Source organism: Notolabrus celidotus, chromosome 2 (assembly GCF_009762535.1).
Source record: "Notolabrus celidotus isolate fNotCel1 chromosome 2, fNotCel1.pri, whole genome shotgun sequence".
NCBI classification, from domain to species: Eukaryota; Metazoa; Chordata; class Actinopteri; order Labriformes; family Labridae; genus Notolabrus; species Notolabrus celidotus.
In genome coordinates this window covers 3,934,998-3,959,423 of record NC_048273.1, presented here as the reverse complement: position 1 = coordinate 3,959,423, position 24,426 = coordinate 3,934,998, and the positions used below count along the sequence as shown (strand labels likewise).

General features: G+C 39.8%; 2 protein-coding genes across 2 annotated transcripts in view; one reads left to right on the top strand and one right to left on the bottom strand.

The window, feature by feature from the left end:
- Positions 1–2,248: 2,248 nt before the first annotated feature.
- On the top strand, positions 2,249–3,932 carry jund (JunD proto-oncogene, AP-1 transcription factor subunit). The gene has a single exon (XM_034700449.1). The coding sequence runs from the start codon at positions 2,440–2,442 to the stop codon at positions 3,265–3,267; it is 828 nt and encodes a 275-aa protein (XP_034556340.1). The 5' UTR covers positions 2,249–2,439; the 3' UTR covers positions 3,268–3,932.
- A 3,759-nt stretch (positions 3,933–7,691) lies between these two features.
- rab3ab (RAB3A, member RAS oncogene family, b) overlaps positions 7,692–24,426 on the bottom strand; it is a 31,391-nt gene continuing 14,656 nt past the window's right edge. The window contains exons 2-5 of the mRNA XM_034675209.1: positions 21,554–21,778; positions 14,331–14,449; positions 12,747–12,871; positions 7,692–11,355 (exon numbers count right to left, since the gene is read on the bottom strand). Coding sequence (XP_034531100.1) covers positions 11,165–11,355; positions 12,747–12,871; positions 14,331–14,449; positions 21,554–21,778 — 660 coding nt within the window. The 3' untranslated portion in view covers positions 7,692–11,164. The remainder of the gene's footprint in view (positions 11,356–12,746; positions 12,872–14,330; positions 14,450–21,553; positions 21,779–24,426) is intronic.

The following is a 24,426-nucleotide window of genomic DNA, read 5'->3' as shown; positions in this document are numbered from 1 at the left end:
TGGAGACAAATTTACATTTTGGAAAACATTTTTACATTTTATAAAACAAAACTACATCAGCAAAACACTTTCACCAAGACCAAAACAAATTTACATTTTAAGAGAACAAATTAACAAAAGATGAAACACTTTTACCATTTCTGAAACAAATTAACATTTCATTTTTAAGGAAAGGGAATGTACCAAATACAGGAAGTGATCCAGAAGTGATTGAGTGAGGGGCCAATTAGTTTGTTTTGATGGAGAGAAACCAAACAGAGATGGACATGGTTTACATATTAGGACATCCTCGGGTCTCAGAGAGAGGTGTCAGACCTCAGATGAAAAAGCATCATGTTTCTGGAAAAGCTCTGTCATATCTCCGCAAAACCTTCATCATGTGTCAGAATTCAGAAGAAAGGGCCTCAGATCACTTAGCCACAGGCTAAACAGAGTCAGGCTAAAAGGAGTCAGACTTAACGGTAAAAGTGTTTCATTGTTTGTAAAATTGTCTCCAACTTTGTAAAAGTGTTTCATCTTTTGTACATTTGTTTCCTTAAATGTAAATTTGTTTTGGCCTTGGTGAAAGTGTTTTGCTGGCCCTCTGCGATACCCATGTTAATGTCAAACGCTCAATACTAGACTGAGATATATCTCTTTCAACACTCCCCCCCCAACTCTACGTACTGACATAATATAATACAAGAACTGTTTTCTTCTTATTATTTATTTATTTTTTTGTGTATGTGGGTACATGTGTATGTAAATAAATGTGTATGCGTGTATGTATGTTATGTATGTATGTTATGTATGTGTATATATATAAATATTGTTTTATTATTTATTTTATTTTTATGTGTGAATGTATGATGTGTTTAGTCCTCTATGTCCTTTCTTAATGCACGTGGGATGTTTGTGTGTGTGTTCAGTATTGTATTTATGCACATATATGTGGAGCATCTGAGAGGCGCTGATAGAGATATTGAGACTTTTAAACGTAAACTAAAAACATATTTATTCAGTCTGGCTTTTATGTAGGGTTTAACAATTTTATTACCTACCTTTTACTATAATATTGATTTAAATGTTGCTGTATTATTTTAGTAATTTTAACTGTTATCTTATTCTACTTATTACTGTATTTATTCATTCATTTATTTTATTTTATTTATCTACTCAGTTTTATTGATATTATCAGCCTTAGTTTAATTTTTCAACTCTTATCCTTACCTTTTAAATCTATTTATTTTAACTATTTTTATTCTTAATTTTGATGCTTTAACTCATTTTAATTACATATATTTTATTTTGGTGTGCATTAGTCTCTATTTTATTTTATGTTGTTCTTATTTTTAATTTGTATTCTTATTATTTTTATTATTATCATTGTTTCATTTCTGCTTCTTTCTTGTTTTCAATCACTGTAAAGCACTTTGGGTTGCATTTGATTTGTATGAAAGGTGCTATATAAATAAAGCTTGATTAATTGATTGATTGATAGATATGTGATGATATGTGTAAGAATGTTGATAAATGTATGTCTTAAGTTGTTGATAATCAATAAAAAACAATGTTGGGGGAAAAAAAAGTGTTTTACTGATGTAGTTTTGTTTTATAAAATGTAAAAATGTTTTCCAAAATGTAAATTTGTCTCCAACTTTGTAAAAGTGTTTCATCTTTTGTACATTTGTTTTCTTAAATGTATATTATATTTATTTTTATTTATTGCTTAATCTGTCATTACCAACCATAATCACACCATGTCAACCTGTCACTACTGAAACATTTTTAATACTGCCTGTAATTGCTGCTATTTAATCTAAATTCCATTGTAACATTGTATATCTAAATTGTATTCTAGCTTTATTTATCTATTTTTATTTTTACTTATTTTATTTTATTTTCATTTTATTTTACTTATTGAAACTTCTTTCTTGATTGTACTTATGTCTGGGTTACTGTAACAACTGAATCCCCCCCCAGGGGATCAATAAAGTAATATCTTGTCTTATCTTATCTTAAATTTGTTTTGGTCTTGGTAAAAGTGTAATTTTGTTTGATAAAATGTAAAAATGTTTTCCAAAAGGTAAATTTGTCTCCAACTTTGTAAAAGTGTTTCATCTTTTTTTTATTTAGTTTTGTCCTTCAGGGCCACCGTAGTTCTAGGCTGTAGTAGCAGGACACTGAAAGTGGTGCAGAGTGAGACCTCTCTGTTTCTTGTTTCTATCTTTGTTCATGTAAAAATGTGAAAACGTAATTTCTGCTCAGTGCGCGCGCTCTGTGACATAATGGAAGGCACGAGCCTTGAAAAGCTCGGGGCGGCGCGTGCAGTCCTCTCAGAACGCAGATCGTGAACAGAAGAGGACAGCTGACTGACAGGGATCCTCATCACACCAGGTCTTTAATCTGAGGTCGGGGACATGGTCTAAACTGATACGGGTCACTGTGAGCAGGAGAATAATGATGAAGAAGGATCTGAACCTGAGCATGGCTGAGGACTCGGACCTCAAACCGCACCTCCGGGACCCCGAGGGCATCCTCAGCGCCCCGGAGCTGGGGCTCCTGAAGCTGGCATCCCCAGAACTGGAGAGACTCATCATCCAGTCCAACGGGATGGTCACCACGACCCCCACCAGCACCCAGTTCCTCTACCCGAAGACGGTCACAGAGGAGCAGGAGTTCGCTGAGGGCTTCGTGAAGGCGCTGGAGGATTTACACAAGCAGAACCAGCTGAGTGGACCCGGGCAGACCAACACCAGTCTGGATCTTGGGGGTAACATCACTCCGGTCTCTGTCCAGCCGGAACTACCGGTCTACACGAACTTGAACAGCTACGGGAGCGGGCCTCTGGAAACCACCGTGAACTACTCCACAGAGACAGTCCCCTTCCCTCCACCCCCTCCTCCATCTCAGCTTATGGGGGCAGCCCCGACGCACACGGATCTCTCTCGGGTCCAGCCGCCGAAGGAGGAGCCACAGACGGTCCCTGACGTGCAGAGTTTCGGGGAAAGCCCACCCCTGTCCCCCATCGACACTGACTCACAGGACCGCATGAAAGCCGAGAGGAAGAGGCTCAGGAACCGGATCGCGGCCTCCAAGTGTCGGATGCGCAAACTGGAGCGGATCTCGAGGCTGGAGGACAAGGTGAAGACCCTGAAGAACCAGAACACGGACCTGGCCTCGACAGCGAGCCAGCTCAGGGACCAGGTGGCCCAGCTGAAGGAGAAAGTCCTCACCCATGTCAACAGCGGCTGCCAGCTGCTGCCACATGAGGTCCAGGTTCACTAAGGGGGCCGATGCTGAGAACTCACCAGCACATAAGCTCCATGGACTCTTTACGCAGCTGGAGCTGGCCCGGATCTGCGCAGTCCACAATGGATGAATGCCAGTTAACACGAGCCGAACTGTATATTAGTGTCCTTTAAATGACTCTGAGGATCAGCAGCACATACCTGGTAGAACAAGATTGAATAGATTATATGGAGGGGTTGATTTTATTATTTAACTCAACTCATTTTTATTTATGAAGCACCTTTCATACATTCAAGCATGCAACACAAAGAGCTCCACCAAACAGAGAGACACAAAACTACAGAAAGAGTGAACATGGAGAGAAAAGGGAATAAAATACTTACAATTAGAAACATGACCATCAAATCAATAAAATACAATCAGAGAAGATAACAGAAAAATAACATAAAATCAGAAAAGTAACAGAAAAATAACATAAAATAATTATAGTAAAATAATTGTAATAAAATCAGAATTAACAGAAAAAAAAATAATTGTAATAAAATCAATAAAATACAATCAGAGAAGTGTCAGAAAAATAAAATAAAATCAGAGAAGTAACAGAAAAATAAAATAAATAAAATAAAATCAGAGAAGTAACAGAAAAATAAAGATAAAACCAGTAAAATAAAATCAAGATAATCCAATCAGATAAATACCAAAAACCTATAAAATAATATAAAATCAGAGAAATATCAGAAAAATAAATCTAAAAATAAAATATAGTACAATAATACAGAAATAAATAAAAAAATAAAAAGGTTGTTAAAACAATTGTCATAATGGTAACAATGCAGTCCAGGGATAAAATGAAATTACTCCAAGTTAAAAGCCAGATTAAAAAGGTAAATCTAAAGTTTATTTTTAAAAACACTCAGAGAGCTCGATGTTTTAATCTCCAGAGACAGAGTTCAGAGTTTAGGGTTCATAAAAACAGAAAGGGACACATGAGGAACATTTAAAAGGGAAGTATTTAAGGACCTCAGTGTTCAATCTGTGATGGAGCTTTAAAAACAATTAAAATAGCTTTAAAATCAATTCTCAAAGAGACAGGGAGTCAGTGTAGAGTTTTAAAAAGAGGAGTTATTTGATCAATTAAAAAGAATCATCTGTTTTTGTTTCATCCGCCTGCTGAGAGCAAACTTCATCACTCACTGGATTTGAACTTGATTGGTCTCCAGCTGGTTGACTGGATGGAAGCAGAAATGAAGAGTGTTTGTCTTCAATGTGTTTGATGTATGAAATCCTGTTCTACCTCGTATGTTTGTTTACTGCTTAACAAGACAACGTTACTTTGTTTTTCTCAGACGTGATCCCGTAATGAGGAGCCATTTCTGTGGCTATATGCTCAACATATCTAGATTTTTTTGTCTTGTGAAAATGTTTACAGACTGGCTGTGTCTCTTTACAGTCTCATGAACCACATTTGATATATAATAATCCATATGAATGAGTATTTACCACAGAACTGTGTGTGGATCAACGTGCATGTTGTTGACATACTCGAATGTTGCCCACAGGTGGGTGTCAAAGGGTGCAATTTACCAGTGTTTATTATTCTAAATCTTTACAAACACAAATATTTATGTATTTTTTACTCTACGGTGTCACTATATGTCGATGTGTTCTTGTTTCTATGTGAAGAAGCATACTCTGTTTGTTGCACTGACTGTTGCTGTCCTCTGCCTACACTTAAATGGCTGTACACTGCTGTGTTCTGAATTTAATGCTGCTCGGCAATAAACACTGTTTCCTCAATTATGGTGGCTGTCATATTTTTTTACAATCATGGCACAATAAACACTATAAATACAAACAATTTATTATGATGTAATCTAACATTTCCCTTCGGATCAAGGGGAATGAATTTAATGTTTGGTGAAAACAGGATTTTGGTTGTTTGAGTGCTTTAGTTTTCATCACAGCCTTACGCTGGTTTCTTCCTCCCTCTGCTGGTGAACGAGGACATTGTAAAGGATGTTGATGCAGAATGTCTGAGCTGACATTTGGAGCATATGTGAGGACATTTTCTGACATCCTGGAGGACATTAAAGAGGTCACACATGTCCACACAGCTAGAATAAAGATAGGTTTTATTTCAGTTCCTGAACGGCCAAAAGTGTGAGCTCAGCTATGCAGAGTTAAAACAAAAGGCTAGATGATAGAAACATATATTTTGGAATAATTTTATTCCTTTAGAGTTCTTTTAAGGGAATTTTTTGTTATTCAAATTTCTTTATTTTGCCTTTTGTGATTTTATGTCCCGCTTGTTTTATTTTGCTGCTCATGTTGTAACCTTTAGCTTTTGAAAAGTGCTCCATAAATAACATTATTATTATTATTATTATTATTCTTATTATTATTATTATTATTATTATTATTATTATTATTATTATTATTATTATTATTATGTCCATGTCCAGATATATCAGACGTTGACTCAACGATCAGTGTAACAGGCCTTTACATAAAAACTGTGACACCACTGTCTTCTACTGGAGACACTTGTCTGACCCAGGGCCTGAACATTAATGTTATAAAACCTAAAAAATATTTTTTCATTTTAACATTTTATTTTTGATTGAATTGGTTGTCTTTATTTCAAATATATATAAATAGAAACATACAAGTAAAAAAGAAGAAATGACAAACAAACCAAATCAACGCAACGCTCAACACATCTAACACAACGTGAAGATCAGTGAGAGAGCCGGGTCTAAGTGATTATGTTTACATTTCCACATTTGGAACCATGTGGATGTAAACCCTGAACTTTAGAAGGAGGGGATGTTGTGTTGTACTGGTTTAAAGGAGGGCCTGGGTGTACTGGCCATGCTTTCACATCCTCTTGATGCAGTCAGGCGAAGCTGCAGATTAACTGGAGACAGTTTAGGAGTGAAGAAAATCTGTGAGGCTTAATTCTGGATTAGTGAGAAATATGTTGTAAACACTAGTGAAACGTGAACATTGAAAATGTGAGTTTAGTCTTTACTGCACCTCTAGTGCTCTTGATATTATCTTAACAAATTGAACAATGTCACACTTTCTCATATCATGTGCCCGCCGAGAGGAGAGTTGAATGTTAGTAATCCCTGGATTTATGATGGGGGAATGTAATAATTCACTTTCTATAAGACACAGACATAAGGTTAGTTTTCACTCACTCAACAATGCTGAAACCAGGACTAACAAAGGTTCACTCAAACAGTTCAAGGGTTTGTTTTTGGAGAATGGAACTTTAGACGATACAGAAATTCTGAACTGTGTTCAGATGTTTCTTTTATGGAGATGTAAAGTGAATAAGTTGGGGGAAATCTGATCAATGACTCAAAAACAAAATAAATGGAATGTAATGACAGCAGCAAAGCTTTCATTGTCTCCTCTGAGACATACCAGTGATATCACCAGAGGGATGCTGGTTTGGCTCAGTTTATTATCAGTCCCCTGATGATTTGGTGCATGCCATTCCCCCCTCTCTCTTACATTTTGTGTCTCTCTCAAGCTGTCCTATCAAAATAAAAGCACAAAACTTTAAATAAGAGTATTATAAGACTAAATTCAAAATGTCACTTTTGCAGCCTTCAAGATTATCAAATGTGATCATTTTGATGAGCTTTTTCTCGCAGAAAATTAACAATATTTGTACATGGACTGCCAACAGAAAGTGAAACAGCGCCCTCTTGAGGCTGCAAGGGGAATAAATATTTCAATGTTTGCCACCAAAATGTCAATTTCACAGTTTATTCTGATTTTATAGGACACCAAAATACACTACCGGTCAAAAGTTTGGACACACCTTCTCATTTAATGTTTTTTATTTATGTTAATTATTTTCAACATTGTAGATTAATACTGAAGACATCAAAACTATGAAATAATCTGGTTTTGCCATAATCTGGATTACAACAGTAGTCAAATAGGGCTATCCATTGTGTGCTAACCCTACCTCTGAACAACACAACTGATGGTCTCAAACACATTAAGAAGGCAAGTCATTCTACAAATGAACTCTTGACAAGGCTCATGTTCATTAGAAACCATTCCAGGAGACCACTTCATGAAGCAGACTGAGAGAATACCAGGAGTGTACAAAGCTGTCTAAAATATAAAACAGATTCTGCTTTGTTTAACACTTTTTTGTGAATTCAATAATTCCATATATGTTCTTTCATAGTTCTGATGTCTTTGGTATTAATCTACAGTGTTTCAAATAATTAAAATAAATACAAACCCTTGAATGAGAAGGTGTTTCCAATATTTTGACTGGTATTGTATGTCATTATAATTTAAATAAGTCTGTATCTTAACTTCACTGCCTTTGATTCATCTAAATGTATGATGCTGCAGTTAAAATCTACAACGTGCTCATTTTATGATAGAACCCTAAACTCTGAATGTAAACACATCAAACAGGAATCAGCTGATTGTTAGTAACTTTTTATTGTTTTACCACAAAGTACAGATAAAAACATCCACAGCATATTCTCTCATCGTAAAGGCCCAAACTGAGGAGGATTTGTAGAGGCAGTGATACGAGACCAACATGTTTCTGCGTGCTAGTAGAAGATCTAAAGTCGGCAACCTCTACCAAGCTTGATGGCGTTTCTTTTTTTAGTGTAGATACTGCAGAGTGTATTGCTTTGTAACAGAGTGACACATTCATTCACAAGCAGGCCTAAAAACGAATGCAGATACAGAACAACATGGCTCTTTTTTTTAGGGTTTAACTGTCTCTTTTTTTTAATGGTTTTTCTTAGTTTTTATTTTTTCTGTTGCAAGCCTGAGTCGATACAACACAATCCACACATATGACTCAAAGGTACAGTATTTACAGGTCTGGTTTATATAGAGAGGAAGACGTTTTAGAAAGGAGAACAGTTTCAAAGTTTAGGTTTTTACTGGAAAAGAAACAGTCACAACCAGTAAGAAGTCAAATATAAATGCAAGACCACAGGTTTACCTTTCTCTGATAACACTCCCACTCTGACTCGGGACCCGTTTACTCTCATTTTAATAGTCAGTGGCTTGTTTGTTGTATCCGGTTTGAATGTCACACTCGACAGTTCATTTATGTGATAGTCACTTTTAAAATTTAAGCTTTTTCTCATGCAGGTTTGCTGTCCATATATTAACCACTTCATTGGTGCCATCTCCTCTCTCTCTGTTTTCAAGCAGCAACTTCCAGCCGCGAGAATTGAAGCCAATGCAGAAGTGTTAAAACTGCAGGCTGGGGGGCACTGGTGGCCTAGCGGTCTAAGCGCCCCAAATATAGAGGCTATAGTCCTCGTCACAGAGGTCGCCAGTTCGATTCCCGGCTGGTCGACCATCTGCTGCATGTCTTCCCCCACTCTCTGCTCCCCACACTTCCTGTCTCTCTTCAGCTGTCCTATCTAATAAAGCCAAAAACCCCCCCCCCCAAAAATATTAAAAATAATACAGCTGGCTGGCTCTGGAAGTACTGTAAACCACATACACACCCCTTGAAAAAAGCTGATCTTTACCGCATAAATGTGTACAGCCTGGTACAAAAAATGAGCTCAGTCTGAGTAGCTCATTTCTCTGTACGGGGTGAATTTTTTCATAACGCAGCAGTTTCCATAATGAGAGTCACAGCTGATGAGGAGGCTCAAAGCCCGCCTCTTTACCTCACACTAGCTGGACAGGCGTTTGGTCGTCTTTCCAAAGTGGCACCCACCGCCGACGATCGGCTTCAGAAGCAGATGGGTGACGCCACCGATACTACGTCCATATTTATTATACAGTCTATAGTTTTTAAGGTGAACAGTCCCAGACCAAATGTTCAAGAACCTTTGTAAACCAGCACGCCTTGATTAAAACTTTGCTTCACCAGGCAGCGTTTGTTTTGTCATCACTTCTACCCGTGGGATTGGTAACAACACTCATTCCGACATCCTAAAGCCAAATCAGTGCGCTGCTCCTACAGCAGTCAGTATGTGGAGAAGTGGAGAGAAGATAAATCAGCAAACCACTTTTTACTGGATGAAAACAGCTGAAGAGGACAGGTAATGAAAAAACTGCTGTTAGCTGGTTACACAGCACTGGAATAAAAAAAACAACTACCACTTTATTTAATTCCTGAACTGGATTTGAAAATGACCCTGTCAGACTATTTAAGCCTCCAGGTGTTTGTTGCATGTTTGACTTTCCCACTAAAGACAGATAACATCACAAAGTGTAATACTGATTCTGAAGAAGTCAGATGACGGGCTGTTTGTCACCAATAAATCGCTGGAGCTTGACTTTCTGTATCCAATCTTTCTCCTCCCATCAAATGTGCATTTCAGAATAGTGTGATTTAATCATGAGGAGCTGAAGATTTGAAATGCAGACACTCCACAGATTTGATCCTGAATACTGAAAACCAGATTTAAAACATGTGAAGAAACGTGTGCCTCAGACAAGCTTGGCTTTGGTGAATCTTTAAACCAAACCTGCGTAGATCTTATTCTGTGCCATGTCACGGCAATTCACCTGCTCACCTCTGTAGGGAACATGTCAACCTACCCTCTGCTGATTTTACTTTCACTCTGTAGGACTCAAACTATCAGGTAAAGACAATACCATACAAATAATCCAACACAGCAACACATCTTCTAAACTCATTCCACCATACGTAGGAAAATGATATTTCTTTAAATGATAACTGAAGCAGAGTTCTTCTTTAGTTTGATGAGATGTTACGATCACATCATTTCAACCTCCAGACTTTGCATTCGTCCGGCTCTGACAGAAACACACACCTGCAGGACTTCCTCTGCTCAGTGTCAAACGTTATAATATGTACATGTAGCATCGTTAGCAAGCACAGCTGCACGACTGTGCTGCCCAAAAAGCTTCTCAGATATCTTTACATGTCAGCTCTGTGAAATATTAGAGCCGCTTTCAATCATTTGCTTTTACTAGATTAGATTTAAGGTTTACTTTTTCATGTGTAATTTAGATTTAAAGGGTCACTCCGCTCCTTTTCTCCTCATCAGGGAGAGTCTGACAGACCTCTTACTTTCCACTCTTTCATTTAGAGAACTTCATTCCTTTTTAAATTCATTTCCAGATATGCATACCTGTAGATATTATATATATATATGTATATATTGCACAACATTTATATGTACAGTTGAAATAAATATAATTAAATAAAAGATGTCTCTTGATTTTTCTTTTGTTGCCTTTTTTTTTGACCTAGCTCTTTCTTGTTCATATTTCCCTCACCCCGTGTTAAAGGTATGAAAGAATAAACGGGGCAGCAGAATATAAAAAAGACGTGAAAACATAAAAAAGAGTCTCAGATGAGGAATGAAAACAAAATACCTGCTAATACCTGTAACAACCATGTTTGAGACAACACATGAAAAGCAGATCTGTGTGTGTTTTTGACTCTGTGTGTGTCCAGAGTCGTAGAGGAAACTGAAACCACCGTGGCCCTGTTGGACACCATGAACTGAGGCTGACATCTTTTCAAGATATTTGACTGACATGAAACAAAGTACTGTAAACATCGGAAGGATTTAAATGGCACTTGGACGCCGTCAAATCCTTCTTGTAAAACCACACTGAGGAACAGGGAGACAACAGAAGATGGCCTTCAAGAACCCGGGCTGCAAAGCATCTCAAACACTCTGCTGTTACTGAACTAGCTTTGGCATCGTATTCCTGCACTGACCAGAAGAAAAACGCTCTTCAAGCACTGTTCCATAGATATCTGAGAGCGTTTCAGACTCTTTGCAGCCTGGCTCTTGTGCCCCACAGCCAATGACCCTTACTAATTTACAGACAGAAGCAGGATAGTGAGTGAGAAGGGTGACGGGGAATGGACCCGAGGCCCCGGGGTCCAGCTGAAGGAGGAAAAGGAGAAAGAAGAGCATGGGGGTCGGCTTTAACATGCACAGTCCTGGTGAGGAGGAGCAGGCTGCTCTGTCAGCTGGGGCCCCTGTTTGGCCCCTGTGACGGCGGGGTCTCCAGCATCCAGGCTCTCGGACATCTTTTCACAGATGACGTCGACCAGGCGCTCAAAGGTCTGCTTCACGTTGATGTTGTCCTTAGCGCTGGCCTCGAAAAACTCAAACCCTGCAGAGGAGAGACGAAGAAGGACGAGGTCAGGATGGTTTGATGCAGATTTAATGACATATACCGCTTTTCCACCGAGGCAGTTTCAGGGCCGGTTTGGAGCTCAATTGAGAACCAGGTTTTGGTGTTTCGACTGCGAGAGAACTGGCTCCCGGCCAAGAAGACAGGTTCCAAGGAAGCACCAACTCTTTGCTGGTCTAGAACGGCGAACCACTTACATCAGGTGCGAGGGGCGAGAGGCAAGGGGTGAAGAGCGAGGAAAGGGGGGTGAGGGGCAGGGGTTGAGGGATGAGGGGCCAGGGGCGAGGAGTGAGTGGCGAGGGGCGAGGAGAAAGGGCAAGGGACGAGAACGGGCGACGAGGGGCAGGGGGTGAGGGGCGAGGAGAAGGGGCAAGGGACGAGAACGGGCGACGAGGGGCAGGGGGCGAGGGGCGAGGAGTGAGGGGTGAGGGTGAGGGGTGAGGGGCAAGAGGCGAGGGGTGAGGATCCAGGGAAGGGGGCGAGGAGCAGGGGGTGAGGGGCGAGGGGCGAGAGCGCACGGAGCAAAGGGCGGGTTAAGGGGGGATGTGGGGCGAGTGGCGAGGGACAGGGACAGGGGCCGAGGGGCGAGGAGCGAGGGGTGAGGATCCAGGGAAGGGGGCGAGGAGCAGAGGGTGAGGGGCGAGAGCGCACGGAGCAACGGGCGGGTTACGGGGGACGTGGGGCGAGTGGCGAGTGGCGAGGGGCGAGGGGCGAGGGACAGGGACAGGGGGCGAGGGTCGAGGGACCGAGGGCAAAGGGCGAGGAGAGAGGAGTGAGAGGCGAGGGATGGGTGGCGAGGGGTGAGGAGCAAGGGATGGGGGGCGAGGGGCGAAGTGCGAGGGCCTAGGGAGGCAGGGGAAAAAGAGGCGAGGAGCGAGTGGCGAGGGGCTGAGGGAAGAGGGGTGAAGTCGCTGTCCATGTAAAGCACGATGAGTAGCACAGAAGTGTTGGAGAAGTTGGATAAGCCTTCATGTGAGCAACACCAGCAAGCGTGCTACGTTGACCGCCATCTTTGTTATTGTGAGGGAAAGCTCTCGCTAGCGCTGCTGGGAAAAGCGGTTACTTAGAATTGACGTAATTTCGTGGCTCTTCCACGGGCTGGGGCAGGGTGGAAAAACAAACTGGTGCTGCTGGTTCAACCAGCTCTGAACCAGGCGAGCACCAGCCCGGAACTAGAACCAGGTTTGCGTTGGTGGAAAAGAGGTTTTAGTTTAGTGTTTAAAGTGAAGTACTCACTGTGAGATACTTTTTAACCACACCTGCTCAGCTTCACAGTGAGAGACTTGATATCTCTGACATGGACGGGTAGTCAGACAATCTTAAAAGTTTATTTCACAAATAAAAGATGCAAATGTGTGGAATAAACTCACCGAGGTGTTCAGACAACTGCCGGCCTCTGTCTCCACTAACAACTCGCTCATCATCCATGTCACACTTGTTTCCTACCAGCAGCACCTGAGCATTGTCCCACGAGTACGTCTTGATCTGAGTGGACCTGAGAACCAAACACACCAGGCAGGCAGAAAGGATCAACAAACTGAAGCTGGATGTGAAATCAGAATTCTGCAGCAAGCAAAATCTACTTCACTTCTTTAAACATTATAACTATTAATATAAGCACTATTATATTATTATTGGTTGTTATTATTACTATTCTTATTCTTATTATATTATTGTTTTTATTATTATTATTTTATTATTATCAATATTGTTTATTTTGTTGTTTATTATCATTATTAATACTATCATTTTCTTTTTTTTTCTTATTATAATTATCAGTGTTATATTTTTGTTTATTATTATTATTTATTAATCTATTACTATTGTTATTATTATTATTATTATTTGTATTTGATATTGCTTATTTTATTGTTTATTATCATTATTAATACTATACATATTTTTAACTACTAATACTATTATTATTATTGTTATTTTATTATTATTTTTTGTTATAATTATTATTTTTCTTTATTATAGTTATCACTATTATCATTTTTGTTTATTATGATTATTATTATTTATTTATATTCTATTATTGTTATTACTTGTTTTTATTAATATTGTTTATTTTATTGTTTGTTATCATTATTAATACCATATATTTTAAAAAAATATTTGTATTATTATTATTATTTGTAATTACTTTTATTAATTATAATTATTATCATTATTCTTGTTCTCATTCATATTGTGAGTGAGATTGTTAATGAGTGTGTGAGTGTGGACATTGAAATAGGGCCTCTGTGTGTCCTCCCTTCTGTCTCACTTCATTATTTAGTCTTCCATGAGTTTACTGAGCGGTCCTCTTGTTTTTCTCCTGTTGTTCTTTTGTTAATTAAACCTTTAATTTCAGTCTGCACTTCCTCCTCTTTTGTTTGTCCTTAAAACCTGACAGTAACACCATATCACCAGCTTGTGTGTGGTTTTGTACTTGGCTTCAGTACAGGTTTGATTCCAAGACTTGTAACAGTATTTATGCGTGTTTGGAGAGGAGCTGCAAAAGAGAGTTAAAGCGCTCAAAGAGTTTCACTTTCTGCAGAGAGGAAGTTTTGTGGACTCGAGGTGGACTGTAGATGGAGAGCAAGAGCTGAGTATGACGAAAATAACTCATGCCTAAAAAAGTAAAAGCTTGACTCTGGAGAAAATAACATGAGGGTACATTTTGAATGAGATAATCAGAGAACTCAGTCCCAACAAGGGAAACAAAAGAGAAGGATTATGATCTCTGCAGGATCTGTGGACACAAAGGAAGCTGTGGGCCTGAACAACAAAACACAGAAACCTGAGCCAGGTCCTCTCCTCCGCCAATCAATCTTCAGTATCTCTGCATCTATTTCCATGCTGCTGCTGATTGAAGACACCACTCGATCCATCATCCACACTGCGCCCCTCTCTCAGCTAAAACACTGCGGTGTTAGTTTACACTCTAGTCAGTCTAGCCAATCACGTACCAGTCCTGGACGGCGTTGAATGACTCCTCGTTGGTGATGTCGTACATGAGGATGAAGCCCATGGCTCCTCTGTAGTAGGCCGTGGTGATGGTGCGGTAACGCTCCTGACCCGCCGTATCCTGAAGAATAAACAACATAGAATCAGTCAGAGGAGTGTTTTTATTTCTTCATACATTAAATGTTATTTTAAAAATTGATTTTAGTTCCTAATTTCTCCAAACCCTCATCCACTTAGTATTTATTACACGTTTATGTCAATCAATCAATCTTTATTTATACAGCGCCAAATCACAACAAATGTTATCCTCAGACTCTTTCCAAACAGAGCAGGCCTAGACCGTACTCTATGTTCTATTATTAACAAAGACCCAACATCAAGACCGGATCAGATCCAGTCCCATCTTACAGACAGGACTCAGTCTGATCTCATCTTAATCCACCATGAGCAGAGCACTTTGCAGCATTTAGCAAGTTACAGTGGCAAGGACAAACTTCCTTTAACAGGCAGAAACCTCCAGCAGGACCAGACTCATGTTAGACACACATCTGCTGAGACCGTGTTGGAGAGAGGGATAGAGGGAGATGAAGAGAGAGAGAGAGATGATAGTGGGGAGACGGATAGTAGTAGTTGTAGCAGCTGGAGTCTGGCACGTCCACAGCAGCAGAGATCCAGAGGAACCTACGAGAAATCAAGCTTGATTCTGAAGAAGGTTATCTCAACTTAAAGGAGTGAAACTAGTACCACACAAGAGGATGTAATATTAAAGGAGTTAACCTGTATAGAGGAAGTAGTTTCTAGTCCAGTAATCTGATAAGAGATGCTCTAAGAGCTTCACTCAGCTGTTTTAATATCTACAGCCTTTTTAGTAAAGACAATAAAGTTACAAACAGCTAGCTGCTAATGCCATTTGGCTGTAATTAGTAGGTTTAACTCTGCTATAAAGAAGCACTGCTACTGGAGAGCTGCTGACCCCTGCAGAGGAAAAGTAAGAGAAAAGTTTGCACCACACTAAAAGCATTGGTGATGGATTAAATCAATTTAAGCTGACATTACACAATGTAGATATAAGTGCGCTGTTCTTGCTCAGCGCTTAACTAATGGGCGCCATCAGAGAGGCCGTAGTCCTCGACACAGCAGCCCCATCCTCAGCTCTTCACATCATTCCCCACTCTCTCCAAGTTTCTGTGTCCAAAATTCACGAGTGGTGTGAGTGTAGAACGAGCTGCTGGAAGGTAACACACACACAGCACAGATTCTGAGTTTGAACTCTGTGACTTTAGCAGGAAAACTTAAACAGTAGAGTTTTTCTTTTCCTTTTTGATAAAGTTTATAGTTAGAGCTGGATCAGGCTTGGACCAGCTCTTAGTTATGCTGCTATAGGCTTAGACTGACACACTGGGATCCGGTCTCTCCCTCTCTCTCCTCTGTCTGCCTGTCTCTTACTTTAACTCTTCCTGTCCCATTAAAGTTACTAACCATAGACCTTTCTGGAGTCCCTGAGCTCCCTTGTCTCGTAGGTTCCTCTGGATCTCTGCTGCTGTGGACGTGTCAGACTCCAGCTGCTACAACTACTACTATCCGTCTCCCCACTATCATCTCTCTCTCTCTCTTCATCTCCCTCTATCCCTCTCTCCAACACGGTCTCAGCAGATGTGTGTCTAACATGAGTCTGGTCCTGCTGGAGGTTTCTGCCTGTTAAAGGAAGTTTGTCCTTGCCACTGTAACTTGCTAAATGCTGCAAAGTGCTCTGCTCATGGTGGATTAAGATGAGATCAGACTGAGTCCTGTCTGTAAGATGGGACTGGATCTGATCTGGTCTTGATGTTGGGTCTTTGTCACAACAGAACATAGAGTACGGTCTAGACCTGCTATAAGTATAAGCTACATACTGATATTGATGTTTATCTGCCTCAGAAGTCTTGAAGTAACAAAGAAAAGTGGAAAACAGATAAAAAAAATTTTATTTGCATTATATCATTTAAAAAATAATCTCTATTTTATTTTGTATTTTTGTTATTATGGATAAAATGTACTATTTTAAATAGTTTCTGTTTTTTGAAGGCATTTCGTGACCCTACTATCAGTCGTTTGAGACCCTCACTTCTGGAACCACTGATGTACATCTATCTTTATTTCTTTATAATCAGAATGAAACTTTGAATTCACAATTACACAAAATCAAACAAAGATATAGAAACAAGAGGAACCCATGACAATATAAAGCTGGCAGGCTTGGTTACATGTATGCAGACACAAAGTCCAAACCAGGCGCCTTAAAACAGAAGGTTTCTTTTAAATCTGAGAACTGGTGAATCTGTCACTTGCTGGAAATGCTGCTTCTCTCCCTCCCTTATTTTCCATCTCTCTCTCTCTCTCTCTCTCTCTCTCTCTACTCAGCAAAAAATCCAGGTGAGGCTCAATTTCAGCGCTGAGCTCTAATAAATGCTCAGGGAATTAAAGCCTGGTGTTCCCGACACCCAACACCCTGAGTCCAGCCCTCAGCAGCATCTCTCTGCTTACAGTGTGGAGATCAGCAGAGCAAGACTGACACCTACTGCCGACACTGACGACTGATGGACTAATAAAATCATTTTCAAAAAACAGGATCAACAACTGAAGCTAAACTGGAATAAAAACCTCTGAGTAAACCTCGTACAGTCCGACACGAGTAGCATCTATTTTTAGAGCTGTAGCTCCATATCATTGTTGTAATGATCTGTAGTTCATGTCCTTCTCGTCCACAGTGCTGCAGGCCTCTCAGGATGAGAGCTCTATACCTAAAGTGTAGGTAGCACTGAGTGCTGTTACATAATGAACACGATGTGGTTCTTATGTCCGGCCAGCATGAGCCCGGGAAAAGCAGGAAAAATTCAGCTACATGCAGATCATTGTTTGTCTGCAACAGACGACAGCGCCATGTGACAGCTTAGAGCACACGGCTACAGACGTCACACGAAGTAGAGAAGACTGCATCAAATCTTTTAAATATAAGAGCAAAGGAAGAATGAAGAAGACAGGGCTGACATGTTTGAAGCTGGTTTGAAGCAGACACAGTTTAGGGAAGTTAATGACCCTTGTGTTAGTGTTTATGTTTTCTCTTATCGTTCCTCTGCTAAATTGTTCCTTGCAAACTTTTATTTATTTTATTTATTTTATTTATTTTATTTATTTTATTTATTTTTAATTTATTTAATTTATTTATTTTATTTTATTTATTTGTTTATTTCAACAGGGACAGTGTACAGCCATTTAGTTGTACCAGAGTTAGCTAGCAGCTAATTTACATCTGTATTCCCTGGGCAGGAGACAGAGGCGATAACTCTGTTAAAAACAGGAAGTCATAGAAGTCTTGTGTATCTGATCCGGAGGGCTCCGACCTGCCGGATCAGAGACACAGCCGGAACACAACAGAGCGGATCCAGTGGAAGTTAACACATTGACTAGAATAGAAACCTATCAGATCCGGTGCTGTGACAGATCAGAGATGGACCAGACACGGATCTGGTTGAATTTGGCTGTTAGAGTTTCAGCTTCACTCGAGGTAGCTGTTGTTCTGTCCTTGGTTTTATACAGTCAAAGCTAATGAACACTGATACCCCAGTTACACCTTGAACTGAAATGCGATCTGTATCTGCACTCTTCATGCAGATACCTAATGATGCGATCTTGATTTCATCTTTAGGACTGTGTTTTTAAATCATTGTAATAACCCTCCTTATTAAAGATACAACCTCTGTCCCTGAGATAAACAGTCTGCAGTCAGAGGCGGGAGCAGTGCGATGGTGGAGACGCCCGCCTGACCAGCAGATTGATCTCATCAGGCATCATCTGTATCTTACATTAACATTTTCTTTATCAATATAAATCCTCCTATTAGAGATTAAACTTAACTTCCAGGTGAAATAATCTCTATTCAGTGTAAAATCAGTGACCAAAGAAAAGCTATAACAGCATGTGTAGTGAACTCTGTCACCATGACTTTAGTATTGATGCATATCATAAGATTACATAATGTCTGTAACTGTCAGTTTAACTGGTGTGAGATAATATGTAGTACATATATGATGCATACACATACATCTACATCACTGCACACTGTCTGAATGTATATAATGATTATATATACAGTGTGGTGACCGGTTTCATTTTCCTCTAACTTGAGTTTCATCTGAGAGAACTGCTGATGGATGGGGGGATGGGTGTGTGCGTGTGCATGTGTGTGTGTGTGTGTGTATGTATGCACGTGCAGGGAGGGGAAATGTGTAGTAATGGGGGAGGGGAGAGCAGCACCCAGTCATCTGTTTCTCATGCTCTGATTGGCCGACTGTGTCCTCCGAACCAGAGGCAAGACCTGGCAAAGGCTGACAACAGAGACAGCAATGCAACACACAACACACAAACACACACACACGCACACACACACACACACACACAGACACACACACAGTGCTGTGCTCCCTCTCTCAGCCCGGCCTGCTGCAGAACGTGAAGTAAAGGTTGAAGACACAACGTGATACAGAAACAGCAGCTTCCTCCACCTCTGATGAAACAAAACATTTGTTGTTTGTTATACGAGCTGTGTTCGGCCCTTATCATTGATTTTATTGATCATTATATATTGTACTCATCCAAGCATGCAGAGAGCACAGAGCTGCATGAAAATGTACACGAGTGCTCTGAGATATGAGGACAGCAAGCATAATAAAACTTCCCCACAGGCAGCAGCACGTAACCCTGTTTAACATGTTATGAAATCTTATTTGCTGCATAATTTGAGGCTTAAAAACATGAGGAACTCTAGATTTGGTTTGAGGGTAACCAGTGTTTACCTGATCAACTCACCCTGCTTCAGGGTTCAACCCGAGTTCAGTGTACGCAGGCTTTCTGTGAGTACGCTACAACTTAAAGCTTCATTTGAATTTATTACCCGGCTTTCATACTGATCTTCTGGATGTGTAAGATGCTTGATTCTGATTGGTTAAACCCTCCTGATGACGGTTATTAACTTTCACAAACACGAACTGATCACACGTCATGTCAAATCAATCCACGGAAAAGAGTCCTGGCACATTTAGCTTCTGCTTGTTGACAAATCGGCAGCCTACAGACATTTTCATCTTGGATCCTGTCCAGCAATGTGATCAAGGAGCGGAGCAGGTGAGAGAAACTTCAGGTTAGTGATCTCTACAAAGAAACTTAAACCATGAGCGGTGGTGATGATAGCAGCAGGGTTCAAAGTTGTGACATTAGTTTATTTTTAAAGGTGTGTGAACCACAGAGCTCAGAGAAGAAGGAGAGCTGAATGAGGACAGGTTCATGTTCAATCCACCGAAACAGGCAGAGAAGAATCCATCACCATGGAACGATCACTGACGAGGAATCACTGGGACTATTTACATCAATCACTTTAAATCAATAAAATAATCTTTAATCAATGTTTTTTTTACCAACGTGTTTGTATCTTATGTTAGTGGCTGGGTAATAAGCAGGATAATGTATGATTAGCAGGTTTTTATGGGAAATAGAACCCTTTAGGGGAGACAACACAACGGGTAGCACAAAGCTAGTTATGCATTTTCTCTTATTACTCATTCCTCCTGCTTCTGGGTCAGTGAGCGCTCACAGAAACAGGACGTTTAAAGTGTCATTTGATGCTTTCTGCACAAATAATACAAATCAACACTTTCTGTGACTTCATCTTTCTAATTGCTTTTACTTCTATTTTATTATTATTTTTCATCCAACTAATATATTGTCTTAACTTGTATTTGATCATTTCATTTTATTATTTATTGTTTTAATTTATTATTATTATTATATATTTTTTCTTCTCATTTATTATTTAAATTTTCCTAATTTATCCTTTTCACTTTTTCTAATTTTCTTGATGTGATGTCCTCTTATTCTGAAAACCTCTTTATTGTCCTTTTAATGCTTTTATTCACTTATCCATTTTTAATTATTTATTTGTATTTATTTTATCTATTTACCCTTGGAAAAACCTCTCAACAATGATTTACTGGTCTTTTGTCCAATCACTTCATTCTGTTTAATTTAAGTATTCCTTTTAACCTCTCACGTTGTATTTTGTTTTGAATTGTTAAAATTCCTCCCTGTCTGTCAAAGGTTTCACTTTATTATTTGAACCATGCTTTGTTTGTCAAAGCACTTTCTAAACATTTGTTTTTTAAGATGCTATATAAATAAAGTTATTATTATTATTATTATTACTTATTTCATTTCCAAACAAAATATATTTAGTTGACAGTCATTAAGGGGTTCAGAAAGAATAGAAAATGCACATTCAAAACCCTGTTCTAAAAGAGCTTAGACTTTTCCTCACATTGTTTAAAACCCAGTGTGTAGACACAATAACTGATTATCACAATGGTTGGCATTAATACAGTATTACATAACTGAACAACAGGCCTTGGCAGCTCTACTCAGAGTGTTGTATTTAGCTGTTGGCAGAAAAAATGACAGAGATAAAGAGAGATGAAACTTCCAAACACCTGGGCGATTAGATGCAGTTTCCTATACATGACTATCTGACGTCTTGTACTTTGGTTGATGTAACCTTAAAGTCTCTTCTAATTGTACCTAGTGATAGTATTTAGTCTGATAATACAGTAGCCTCTGGAAGCTTATGAAAGATGATACTTTAACTCTCCCTGTCCCATTAAAGTTACTAACCATAGACCTTCTCTGGAGTCCCTGAGCTCCCTTGTCTCGTAGGTTCCTCTGGATCTCTGCTGCTGTGGACGTGCCAGACTCCAGCTGCTACAACTACTACTATCCGTCTCCCCACTATCATCTCTCTCTCTCTTCATCTCCCTCTATCCCTCTCTCCAACACAGTCTCAGCAGATGTGTGTCTAACATGAGTCTGGTCCTGCTGGAGGTTTCTGCCTGTTAAAGGAAGTTTGTCCTTGCCACTGTAACTTGCTAAATGCTGCAAAGTGCTCTGCTCATGGTGGATTAAGATGAGATCAGACTGAGTCCTGTCTGGAAGATGGGACTGGATCTGATCCTGTCTTGATGTTGGGTCTTTGTTAATAATAGAACATGGAGTACGGTCTAGACCTGCTCTGTTTCAGTCTTCAGAGAACACGTGTTGTGATTTGGCGCGTTATAAGTAAAGATTGATTGATTGATGATGAAGTGCATGATGTAGATAGTTTTATTAAATCTATTTGACTCTAAGCTCATTAAATCACCCTTACCCAGATCTGTAGTTTGATCCTCTTGTCGTTCCTGTAGATGGTCTTCACCTTGAAGTCGATGCCCACCGTACTGACGAAGGCTGGCGTGAAGGAATCGTCGGCGTAGCGGAACAAGAAGGAGGTTTTACCCACACTGCTGTTGCCAATGATGAGGATCTTGAACATATAGTCAAAGTTTTGGTCCGAGGACTCCTTCTGCCCGTAGGTCGCTGTTGCTGAGGCCATCTGAGGACGGAAATGAAGGAGAAGACAGACAGTCAACCAAGAGTCGACGAACCAATCATACATCAGATTAAACATTTAGAAAACACAGCTCATATGGAAAACAGACATGCCCAGTGTAAGCTTCATATGAACATGAACAGTTGTGTACATCAGCTTCTCGGGGAGTCAGTTTGAGCTCATTATTTTGGGGATTTTTGAGAAATAAAAGAGACGTTACTGCTCAGTTTGATGTGCGGAAAGCAGGGAAAGTAGCTTTCGTGTCGTTAATTCTAATAAGCCGACGGTGAGGTTGACTTCTTTCCATATTTCTCTTTAATGACATGACAGGGTTTCCCACGGTGACTCAAATTAGTATGTGTCAAAAGAACTTTCTAAATGCTTTTGTTTGAATCGACTCAATAGATGAAACAACACTGAAGTGAATAATGCTGTTTAATGATGCAGTTAAAGTCGGATGTGTTGAATTCTGAATGATAATAGCTTCAAAAAACACAAACCTGCATTCTTATATAGGACTGTTTTTTATATATGTATAAAGCACTTTTAAGACACATAAATGAAAACTTAGTTCCACTAAGTCTTGCTGTTTGATGTGTTTCATGTGAAGCCGTTGCAGTTGGTACAGGGTCAGCAGCAACTTTAGTAATATATAAACATAAAAATGTAGAAAAAATCTGCACGAAACAGCATAAATAAGAGAAAAGATAAGAAGATATGAACGCCATGATAACATTTCACAACCCACAGTCTCAGGAGACATCACCGAACATTTTGATCAAGGTCTGCACAATGTGGTTTTTAAATTAGTTCAATTTACATGACATGAGGGGGACTCTTTAGGTTGATACCCCTTCATTAACTAGTATTACTAGTTTCAAACACAAATGCAGAAAATGTAATTGTTTCAACATGAATGTATTCTTTTGTTCTTCATGAATGATAGACTAAATATTTAAATTCAGTGCTTTTGGTTTGAATATCTGACATGATTTTACAGGCCTAAGAACATGATTAGAAATAAATGAACAGGCAATGTGTGAGATGATTTGCTGATTCAGACTCAGATCTGGTGCAGAGTTGTGTTGGGGGATGGGATGAGCTTCTGCTGACAGCCTCATCTGGGAACATCTGTACCTCCTGTGTGATACACTACAGTATCCTGGTGTTAAAGTGAAGTGTTGCCACTCTGTAGTAACGCTTTCCTCTTTAAATAAAATTAAATAATAAAAAAATCTGTAAGAAATAAAGACAGCAGCGATTGTTATTGAACCAGAAAAGGTCATAAATGTATTATTGTGTGTGCTCAGATAAAGGATGGGACTCTGCCAGCCTCAGTTTGACTCAGCGTAACAGATGATAGTGATTAACTAGTCAGGCTTTAACTTTGAACATTTGCCTCGTGGTAATTAATCAAAGCAGCATTTTGCGATGCTAAGGGGAAAACAGAAAACCCATCGGAGTTTTCCCAATGTGGCGAAAAGTTCGAGGCAAATTGCTCAATCTGTCTCAATCAGTCGTGAACGTGTGAGGAATAATTTCACAGAACAAGAGGCTCAAGTATTCACCACACGAGGAATTATTCTAACACTGATAGCTTTGTGTTTATATCATCACCTAACAACACAATACTGTCATCTCCTAACAAGATGTTCTGCTAAAACACACAGTACCCCCTAAAAATGATTTCAGTTAAATGTCTGTGCAATCAAGGTATCTTTATGCACTTTATGCAATATGGTGAGGAAGTCCACAGAGAGGTGAGACCTGAGACTACAAGAGAGGTCTGACTACATATTATACGCATGGTTATAGCCAAATCCAGAAGACGCAGGGTTTCAAGAACCATCGGTCCTGAAAATCGATCATTTTATCCCGTATAGTGGATCACAGTGAACGTCAATCAAGTCCACATCTGGGCCTCCCGCCTCCTGACCTCAGGGCAGAAAGTCTAGCATGTTTGATTTTTCTTTGTGCCTTCCATGGAGTGTTCCATCATGTCATTGAGGAAGACCAATGACAGCACAGCAAAAGTCACGATGGGGAGGTGACTGATGAAGCTCCAACATCATCAGGGAGAACGATGACAAGATGGAAAAAGAGCTGGTGAGAAATACCAGATGAACTTATGCAACTTGTGTGGACTTGGGTCTTAAGTTAAGCCCCAGGTCTGAGGTGAAATCGTCAACTACAACATACAGTACTTTAATAACGGCACTCTAATGTTGTGCAGGTAGTTGTAAGGTGATGATCTCCAATTCTGGGAAATAAAAGTGCGAGTTACGATCATATTTTTGGGGCATTTTCACGTTTAATGGACAGGACAGCTGAAGAGAGAGACAGGACATGTGGAGAGTAGAGAGCGGGGGAGGACATGCAGTATATGGTCGAGGCTGCAATCGGACCTGCGAGGGCTAAAGTCTCTGTACATGGGGCGCACACTTAGACCGCTAGTCCAACGGCGCCCCAGGAAGCATATGTTTTTGATTTATGTAATCTAACATTGAGATCATGTGGCCGACACCTTCTCAGAGCTAGGTGTACAATTTAAGATGGGACTTAAGTTCACGTTGGAGCTATCTCAGCTGGTGCAACGCCCAAAACGTTAGTGTTCAAACTAGGCAACGTTTGAACTTACATATAGCTGGTGC

Excerpts from the sequence above, each read along its gene's own strand:
- jund (XM_034700449.1), top strand. The coding sequence starts at position 2,440 with ATGATGAAGAAGGATCTGAACCTGAGCATGGCTGAGGACTCGGACCTC.